Source organism: Etheostoma spectabile, unplaced genomic scaffold, assembly GCF_008692095.1.
Source record: "Etheostoma spectabile isolate EspeVRDwgs_2016 unplaced genomic scaffold, UIUC_Espe_1.0 scaffold00007399, whole genome shotgun sequence".
NCBI lineage: Eukaryota > Metazoa > Chordata > Actinopteri > Perciformes > Percidae > Etheostoma > Etheostoma spectabile.
In genome coordinates this window covers 15,983-26,500 of record NW_022603488.1, presented here as the reverse complement: position 1 = coordinate 26,500, position 10,518 = coordinate 15,983, and the positions used below count along the sequence as shown (strand labels likewise).

The 10,518-nt window shown below is 44.1% G+C and overlaps 1 protein-coding gene across 1 annotated transcript; it reads right to left on the bottom strand.

The window, feature by feature from the left end:
* Nucleotides 1–947: 947 nt before the first annotated feature.
* LOC116678452 (gastrula zinc finger protein XlCGF7.1-like) lies at nt 948–3,347 on the bottom strand. Its single transcript, XM_032508377.1, has 2 exons — nt 3,269–3,347; nt 948–1,649 (listed from the first exon to the last, which is right to left on the bottom strand). The coding sequence occupies exons 1-2, from the start codon at nt 3,332–3,334 to the stop codon at nt 1,032–1,034; spliced, it is 684 nt and encodes a 227-aa protein (XP_032364268.1). The 5' UTR covers nt 3,335–3,347; the 3' UTR covers nt 948–1,031.
* Nucleotides 3,348–10,518: the final 7,171 nt, after the last annotated feature.

Sequence of the window (10,518 nt, the reverse complement as noted above, 5' to 3'; positions counted from 1 at the left end):
CACCAAGATACGACTTGTTCCTCTGTCTGATTATCTTGTGTGGGTGGGGGGGGGGGTGGGGGGGGGGACTGAGTAGTCGGTGAAGTGGATGTTGCCGTGGTAACTATCCAGTATATGACCATCACCATTGTTTTTGGGTATAGTGTCAACAAACAGCTTTTCTTTCTAGTGACTACAGCAGGTACTTAACAGACAAATTAGTGTATATAACTAGTAGAAATGTACTTTTCAATGCTATTAATCTCCAGACATCTGACAAAAAGCTCCCTCGCTGTCGCGCTGCATATAAACAGTGCAGTGGCCGTTGATGCCATCCAATATTAATGTAATGTTAGCTAGTTCCACTTGGATGAATGTTAGCGTTACCTTATATGGTGTGCTAGCTGGTTAACTGTATGATTAATGTTATCTTAACATTATGAGAGAACAGTAACCTTTAATGTAACCATACGCTGGTACTATATAAATAGATCAACTGAGTTGTGTTTAATGTCTTCACTGAGACAATCTGAAATGAAGAGACTACTTCAGACAAAGCTTTCTCTTGGGCAGGGACCAGATGGACAAGATCATGATGAGACCCAAAGACAAAGGAGGGCACTGTATTTTTTTTATAAAATCAAGGAATACAAGTCTTTTGGTCTCCTAGCTCACAACAAGCTCAGGTAGTTTTATTATTTAGTGAATAATCAAAAAACAAGTACAGAATACAGAAATAATCTTTTCCCCTTCTGCCCTAAAAGCAGAGAGTATCAAAATCAGAGAATAGAAAAAACCCGATAAGTGGGTATGCGCTGAAGAAAGAGTCCACATCAACTCATATTTATAGTCAAAGTCAAGGCTAAACACCTTGAATCTTAGGCATGTTTGCAGAGGTCTAGTGTACTAGAGTTGTTTTTATACACGACATACATGCTGTTCAGAAGATAGAGTTACTGCTGGTCAGCCTTCAATGTGGAGAGAAGATCAGAATATAACAACACAGCTATCAGGGCATGAGGAGGAGGAAACAGCTTGGCTCTGAAACATGTTCACAACGAGGCAGTGTGAATGAGCTGGTGTTTTTTAAGGTGACCTCTCTGAGAAAAGGTTTTCCCACATTGTTCACAGCTGTACGGCTTCTCTCCAGTGTGAATGTGCTGGTGAGAATTAAGGCCACCACTATAAGAAAACGTTTTCCCACACTGATCACACGAGTACGGCTTCTCTCCAGTGTGAATGCGCTGGTGAGTTTTAAGGTTATCACCACGAGAAAACGTTTCCCCACATTGTTCACAGCTGTACGGCTTCTCTCCAGTGTGAATAAGTTGGTGTTTTTTAAAGTTACCCCTCGAAGAAAACGCTTTCCCACATTGTTCACAGCTGTACGGCTTCTCTCCAGTGTGAATGCGCTGGTGAGTTTTAAGGCTACTACTCTGAGAAAACGTTTTCCCACATTGTTTACAGCTGTACGGCTTCTCTCCAGTGTGAATGCGTTGATGGCTTTTTAGGGTGCTCTGTATTGTGAAAGCTGCCCCACACTGATCACATCTGTAAGGCTTCTCTACATTGTAAACTGTATGATGAATCTTTAAATATTCTAATTTTGTGAAGGTTCTGTCACAGTGGTGACAGCGGTGATGTCCGCTGTCAGCTCTTTCTCTCCGTTTCTAGACAGAAAAACAGAGAGTGAGTTAGTGAGGTGCCGCTGTAGAGATCTATCTTAAACTTGAAACTATGTCCACATTTAGAGCATGTCTGTGGAACAGAGTTTGACTGATGCATTACCATTATGCATTTTTACATTGCACTTGTATCTGTAGGGGTTATCGTGTTATCTTTATGTTGCTGGACTAGGTCTACTGCAGTAAAGTAATTTGGAACCATTGTCCCTGATAGACATTAGCAATGAGAGGCACCAGTTGACCTTTGACCTTTTGTTTTAGCTTGTTGTTGTTGCTAAATCAAACTTGTATCTCCAGCAGTATTGAGTAGTGACGATACTAGTTTAACTACTTCTCAGTAGCGTGTCTGGTTTCTGAATCAAACAGCTTTTCAGAGGTTTACCTCTTTTATTGAGCAAGTAATGTGGTATTGTCCACACAAGCTACATTACCTAAAGCATTTCTGAAGCTCAGCAGAGCTTTCTGCTGTGCTCTGAAATAAAACTGCTGAGGATCACTGATGCCACCGACAAACACCGGAGCATATGTTGTGATCATTGAGGTTTAAAAAATAGCTTTGATGTATGTAAAGGTTCTGTGTCATCCAGGATATAGTATCCAAGAAGGGTTCAAATCAAGGGCAACTGGACTTGGTTAAAGGTCGTTGAAGACATTTTGTATAGCACAAAAAGACAAGTTCAAAAGACAGTTGTTTTTGTTCCTAAAAAAGGATTTTGGGGTGTCCAATTTAACCAATTAGTACACCATTGTATGTGTGGCCTTAGGAGTGGCCCTAGATCAAACACTTCAAATATGGTAAAGATCACATGGGCAGTTCATATAGATATATAGATATATATATCTATATATATATATAAGAAACTAGAATATAAGACATGTTTTCAGTTATTTGACACTTTTTGTTAAGTACATAATTCCACACGTGTTCATTCATAGTTTTGATGCCTTCAGTGAGAATCTGCAATGTAAATAGTCCTGAAAATAAAGAAAACTTTTGTCCTGTACTGTACGTGTCCATTGATCTCCGTTTCTATAGCAACAGACAGAGTGAGTGAGTTAGTAAGGCGCCATGGTGAAGCGAGCTAAGTAAAACCAGAAACATCATTTATAGCATGTCTGTGTCTGTTTACGTTGGGCTGATGCATTACCATGACTACGCTCTTTGTGTATGTTAATAAAGTTGGGATTGATATCTCTGTGTGGCATAAAAATATATATAAAAAATAAAATGTCATCACAAAAAATAATACTTTACATGAGGACCATAGTCCAGAAAAACACAGCGAGAAGAAAAGCATGAACATATTGAATCTGTTAAATTAAATTGGTAGAAATGTACATTACGATGAACTTGAATGCACTTTATATGAAAGGCCCTGAGGAGATTATCCACTCTGATTCCCCCCGGCCTTTATTTGCCCGTGTTGCCCCCCCGACCACTATCAAAGGGCGGAGTTTAATGACTACCGATTTTTCTTTGAGGAATTATGGTATAATATATAAATCCTAAAAGACATTTGTGAAACCCTCTTTGTGCATTCATTAATATTGAGATTAGATTTCTGGGAGTCTTCAGTCTGGAGTAACCTCTTTCCTTCACTCACCTCCTCCTTCTTCCTCTTGCTCCCTCGCTCCTCTGAGTCTCCCGAGGCCTCCCTGACACCTTTCATCTTGCCCTCCTCCTCCTCCTCCTCCTCGTGTTTCTGCATGTACTCGGTGATCAGGTCCAGGTCCAGGTGGTCTTGCGGCTCCCATGTGTTCTCCTCACTGGAAAGGTGAGTGCAGACAGAAGAACATCTCCTCACACTTTGTTTTTAGACAATCCATTCTCACTCTAATTCATCATTCCTATTAGTCCTTCTTTCTATTTCTAAGGTTATTGTGGGTCGAAAGAGTCAAAATACCAAACCTTCAACTTTGAGGGCGTGATACAATGCTGACATTTATTTGCAATATGTAAATATATTTTATATATCAGGACCAAGAACACCAAGTATTAATATTCTAGACTCATACTTACTCTGAGAACCCCTTCCATTTCAGCAGAAACTCTACTCTTCCCTTCACCACTCTGCGGTCCAAAACCTTCTCCACCACATACTCCTCCTCCTCCACCTTCACTGTTGCAGGCTGCTCCTCCTCCTCCTCCTTCACTGTTGCTGCAGGCTGCTCCTCCTCCTCCTCCTTCACTGCTGCTGCAGGCTGCTCCTCCTCCTCCTCCTTCACTGCTACTGCAAGCTGCTCCTCCTCCTCCTCCTTCACTGCTGCTGCAGGCTGCTCCTCCTCCTCCTCCTCCTTTATTGCTACGGTCGCCAGCTTGCCGTCTGCTGAGGACTCCTTTGGTAGACCCAAGGGGGAAACATGCAGAGATAATACAAGGGTTAGAAGAACTAATCTCTGTGTAATATTAGAAACACTAAAGCATAAAAGCCAAGACGTTAGAAATGTGGCGGAGCTTCATTCTTTCTGAGAGTCTCCCTCTGATATTGGGCTCGTTGGAGATGAGCCAGGTCTGCGCAGAATCGACCACCGGCCGTTGCATGCTGGGTAGATTTGTGTCCGACTTGATCCCGACTTGCTCTGACATCGTGCACACGTAGGAAACGACAAGCTCACGAGAGCGAGGCGGCTGCAGTGTCTTTTCACCGACTGTAAGACCCGGCGGACTGGAGATCGACTCAGGATGGCGACATGAGAAGTCGTACTAGCGAATAATAATGTGGGAATTACTGCACACATTATTAATGTAACTACATTACGTTGCCTAAAGAAGTTAATATTTGTATTTGAAGAAGCAGTGGTCTGAAACTCCGAGAGGTGGAGCTATCAGTTTCTAGCTGTAAGCTAAAGCTAACGTTAGCACATGCTAGCGATGGACAACTTGGAGAAAGATGAACTCCCGCGACTGGAAGATATGGAGGTTGTAATTAATAAAGAAAAACGGAACATTAGCGAAATTCACTTGTATGCTTGTCAAGCGGGACATGGTGAAGACTGCAGTTCCTCTCCTGCTACACCTGTGAGACACCAACCTGAGAAGACAAGAGGTCACGGAGAAAACCCGTCCCGGCCAAACAGACAGAACCGTCGCTCTCTGAGCTGGAGAACACAATTATTACAGCTGTCATTGAGAAGATAAATGAAAGAGGCTGTCCACTAGAACAAAGCTCAAATGGACGGTCTTAAAAAGTCTCTGGACTTCTGCCATAAAGAAGTTCTGGACCTGGGAAGACAGAACGGGGTCTTAAAAAACCGCTAAAGCCGCCGCCATGACCTCCGTCTGCACGCCGTTCCTGAAAAAATGGAGGACATTCAAACAAGAGTCTGAGACGTCTGTGGACCGGACACCGAGGACGGGCCGTTACTAAAGTATAACGAGTTCCTCTCCAAACTCCAGTTATTAGTCACGCCCAGAGAATATGCAGTAGTACATATAATATAATATAGATATGTACTGCAACTTCTTAGAGGGTCAGTAATGTAGTGGTATATTCCTTCTTAGAGGGTCAGTAGTGTAGTGGTATATTCCTTCTTAGGGGTCAGTATGTAGTGGTATATTCCTTCTTAGAGGGTCAGTAGTGTAGTGGTATATTCCTTCTTAGAGGGTCAGTAATGTAGTGGTATATTCCTTCTTAGAGGGTCAGTAATGTAGTGGTATATTCCTTCTTAGAGGGTCAGTAGTGGTATATTCCTTCTTAGGCCTAATCCCATTCCTTCCCCTTACCCCTACCCCTTGGCCCTTGAAGCCAAGGGGTAGGGGTAAGGGGTGAAAACATACCCCTATGAATTGGGACACCACTTGGTGACATCACCATACAGTATTGATCACAAACCTCCAAGATGCCGTCTAGGTCTGTTGATTGTGTGGGTTTGGACAACAGTGTTATATATTTTATAGTTATTTTAGGTTCACTTTGGTAGTGCAGAGTACTTATCTGTGTAGTACTTAGGTCTGTTTGCAATACAAATGTGTATACACATGCATCATGTGTACATATACATACATATACACCCTGTATACATGGTGTGTTGTATATCTGTTTCAGTTATCACCGTTTTGAATGTCATTGATGTTCACAAAAACATTTTGTTGACAAAAATCTGTCTTTATTGGTGATAAATTGAACATAACAGGCAAAAACGTTACATAAAATAATGTTACAGAACCATTGTCAACTATTAGAACCATAACTAACATGTCGCACACAATAAAAGGCACTCATATGTGTAAAACTAAAAAAATACACACAAGACCACAAACAAACTACACACACACACTACACTGTTGTAACTACAGCTGCTCTGATATTCCAGACCAGTCTGGAGCCTTTTGGCCAGTAACCCCCCCTCACATATCATCAGTGTCCCATATCAAAACCAACAACAATATAACAAGTGCATGAACAATGAACAGGAATTAATTACAGATTATTACAATAATACAGTAGGCTACCAATGCAATAATGAATGGGTACAACATGAACATATGAATTAGGAAACGTCTGCTGGTTTTCAGCCCCAACCTGGATCAGCTGCTGTGTCCTCCTGTGTCCTCCTGTGTGAGACAGGGCGGTATATGTTAAGCACGTAGCGATGTATCATAGACCATTAATATATATCTAGCTACACAATCTATGCGATCTATACAGTCCATTCAAGGCAGAAATATGTGGGACTGTTCAACGTTAGCGTTAGCGATTAGCGTTAGCGATTAGCGTTAGCATTGCAAGCTAGCGATTTTTAAAAAGTTTCAGTTAGGAACATGGTTGCAAGTATACATGTACAGGACTGCATAGACCACAAAACAAGACTGTCGTAACTTTTTAATCAATTATTTAAAGCTGAAAGTACTTACATTCATGTGTCTCTCTGGTCGATGCAGCAGCCATTGATGCCTGTGTGTTTTCTAGTGAGGTCGGGTCCACACTAGATCCGTAGGGGTATACAGCCCTTGATCTATGCCCTACCCCTAGCTCGTAATACGTATTGGACCGGCACTAGGTGCCGCGTGAACGCGCAAAAGGTAGGGGAAGGGGGAAGGGGAAGGGGTAAGGGGAAGGAATGGGATTAGGCCTTAGAGGGTCAGTAATGTAGTGGTATATTCCTTCTTAGAGGGTCAGTAATGTAGTGGTATATTCCTTCTTAGAGGGTCAGTAATGTAGTGGTATATTCCTTCTTAGAGGGTCAGTAATGTAGTGGTATATTCCTTCTTAGAGGGTCAGTAGTGTAGTGGTACATTCCTTCTTAGAGGGTCAGTAATGTAGTGGTATATTCCTTCTTAGAGGGTCAGTAGTGGTATATTCCTTCTTAGAGGGTCAGTAATGTAGTGGTATATTCCTTCTTAGAGGGTCAGTAATGTAGTGGTATATTCCTTCTTAGAGGGTCAGTAATGTAGTGGTATATTCCTTCTTAGAGGGTCAGTAATGTAGTGGTACATTCCTTCTTAGAGGGTCAGTAGTGTAGTGGTATATTCCTTCTTAGAGGGTCAGTAATGTAGTGGTACATTCCTTCTTAGAGGGTCAGTAATGTAGTGGTATATTCCTTCTTAGAGGGTCAGTAGTGGTACATTCCTCGGGGGAATTGACATTACCAAAAATAAATGTTCAGATAAACCATCAGGAGTTGTATACAGGAGGTAACTCTGCCCTATGTACCGGTGATACATCTGACTTTATTCACACTACACTTTTCTTTTTTTTCTTTTATTTTAATTTGTTGTTTTTTAAGGTTATTGACTTTTGAATGTTTACATACTGGCTCTGTAACTGTTCTTTGTTAATGAAAAGAAAAATAAATCATTGTGTGTTGGTAGCCACATTAGTGTGAGAAGACAAACAAAATAAAAATACCTGCAAACTAAATGTTGAAAATGGCTTTTGGTAGATGTCCCTCTCTCCTTGAGAGAATAAGACAGAGGATCAATGCCAGGAAACCCCCGTCCTGGATGGACCTCAGCTAGCTCCGTGTTGATGTAGCTTAGCTAGCTCCGTGTTGCTGTAGCTTAGCTAGCTCCGTGTTGTTGTAGCTTAGCTAGCTCCGTGTTGCTGTAGCTTAGCTAGCTCCGTGTTGCTGTAGCTTAGCTAGCTCCGTGTTGTTGTAGCTTAGCTAGCTCCGTGTTGCTGTAGCTTAGCTAGCTCCGTGTTGCTGTAGCTTAGCTAGCTCCGTGTTGCTGTAGCTTAGCTAGCTCCGTGTTGTTGTAGCTTAGCTAGCTCCGTGTTGCTGTAGCTTAGTTAGCTCCGTGTAGCTGTAGCTTAGCTAGCTCCATTTATTTGTGGGCTAACGTTAGCTTCATGTAATGTAGAATAAGCTGTAGCTTAGCTCTCTAAACTTTCCAGTAGCTAGCCTAAGACGTGGGAACGTGATGAATATGTTATTAGAGCTGAAAGGAAGAGAGCGACTTGCTGAAGTTCAGTGTCCACCCTGCTGTTGAACGGGTAAATATGACCAGCTGGAACGGTACTCACCACCGGAGACTCTGCGGTGCGTTCAGGTACACAATCAGACGCAGGACAGCAGAAACCTTACAGTTGTGTTCCTATTGTGAGTCCAAAGCGAGCAAAACTCTGTACGGACGATTTATATCTCCATAGCAACAACAACAACCCGTCCAGCATGAGAAGAGAAGTGTGCTCCACGTGTGTTTACGTTTCTTCCAGACGGTGACGGCATGTCCCGCCCTAGCCTGGCTTACTCCACTCTGATTGGCTTACCATTGCATTCTTTCCGCAACCTTAACCAATCACACTCCTCAAGCCTTAACGTAACCAATCCGACAAACAAAGGCAACGTGTACTAGCCAATCAGAGGCAGAGTAGAGCGGGAAATAACGTCTACATCCTAGGAAACACACACACACACACACACACACACACACACACACACACACACACACCACACACACACACACACACGTTTAAAACCCACATTCCAACATTACTATTCTTCCATAGTGTAACCAGGTTGTGATCAGCCTCCAACATTACCTGCAAAAACATAGCAGCTCCAGGTGGATCACTACTTAAATCCTTTCAGCGATGTCCTGGTTCAGGGATAAAGAGAAGATAGATATCAGATGCACTGACACTCAATAACTAATTAGTCTTTGGCTGGAGATGATTATTGACTTCACGCAGAGAAATGACAACACAACCGCACTGGAACTCTTTTATTTAATTATTATTATTTCTAATGTCCAACCATGACTGTAACACTCCCGTCTACTAACCCAACATGTCGTGTAATAACAACATAAACTCCATGTCTAAGTGTTGCTGCAGCAGTAGTCCCTTCAGTGTAGTGGTCCACATGTACCGGGTTGGAAACAGGTTCTGTTAAATTCCTGCATGAATGGGACCAGCGCCGTCTGCTGGCGTCACCTTCACATCGCTGCAGGGCTGAAAGTTATGAATTCTGGATATGAATATATAAATATGCAGGTAACTGTTATTGAATGCGATGTTTACTTCTATGTGTAAAATGTGATGTTAAATGAAGATGTCCAGTGTTGATGTAGGAGCTGTATTCTGGTGGTGAAGATATATTTGATAAACTGGATTTCTACTCTAGGAATGCCTTTTAGGAGTTGAGATTTTATTTCATTTATTTGACATTTACTGTGAAATAGAAAAAGCTTTATAAACCATTCTTGTTCTACTTCTGTTAAAAATAACGATCCACTCTACGATCCCAGTTAAGTAGTTTAATAAAAACCAGTCCTGATAACTGCTGTGGGCTGCTGGTGTCTCTGTCCAAGATGTCAACGTGCTGTCCTGATCCGGTCTGGTGTCCCTAGATGCAGACGCAGTTTCACACACACACACACAGCGAGGCTGTCCCGTAGAGGACGTCTCACACAACCCAGACCTGATCCTCCAACTCCAGAGGAGGAGAGACCTCATCGATGGGACACTCAGCCTGAAGTTCAGAGTCCAGCCCGCTGTCCACCACGCTCTCTCTCCCTCTGTCCACCACGCTCTCTCTCCCTCTGTCCACCACGCTCTCTCTCCCTCTGTCCACCACGCTCTCTCTCCCGCTGTCCACCACGCTCTCTCTCCCTGCTGTCCACCCTGCTCTCTCTCCCTCTGTCCACCCTGCTCTCTCTCCCGCTGTCCACCACGCTCTCCTCCCTCTGTCCACCACGCTCTCTCTCCCTCTGTCCACCACGCTCTCTCCCTCTCCCGCTGTCCACCCTGCTCTCTCTCCCTCTGTCCACCCTGCTCTCTCTCCCCGCTGTCCACCACGCTCTCTCTCCCCTGTCCACCCTGCTCTCTCTCCCTCTGTCCACCACGCTCTCTCTCTCCCTCTGTCCACCATGCTCTCTCTCCCTCTGTCCACCACACTTTCTCTCCCTCTGTCCACCACACTCTCTCTCCCGCTGTCCACCACGCTCTCTCTCCCTCTGTCCACCACGCCTCTCTCTCCTCTGTCCACCATGCTCTCTCTCCCGCTGTCCACCACGCTCTCTCTCCCACTGTCCACCACGCTCTCTCCCTCCCTCTGTCCACCACTCTCTCTCTCCCTCTGTCCACCACTCTCTCTCTCCCGCTGTCCACCACTCTCTCTCCCTCTGTCCACAACTCTCTCTCCCTCTGTCCCCACTCTCTCTCTCCCCTGTCCACCACTCTCTCTCCCTCTGTCCACAACTCTCTCTCCCGCTGTCCACCACTCTCTCTCCCACTGTCCACCATGCTCTCTCTCCCTCTGTCCACCACTCTCTCTCCCTCTGTCCACCACTCTCTCTCCCGCTGTCCACCACTCTCTCTCCCGCTGTCCACCACTCTCTCTCCCTCTGTCCCCCACTCTCTCTCCCGCTGTCCACCACTCTCTCTCCCCGCTGTCCACCCTGCTCTCTCTC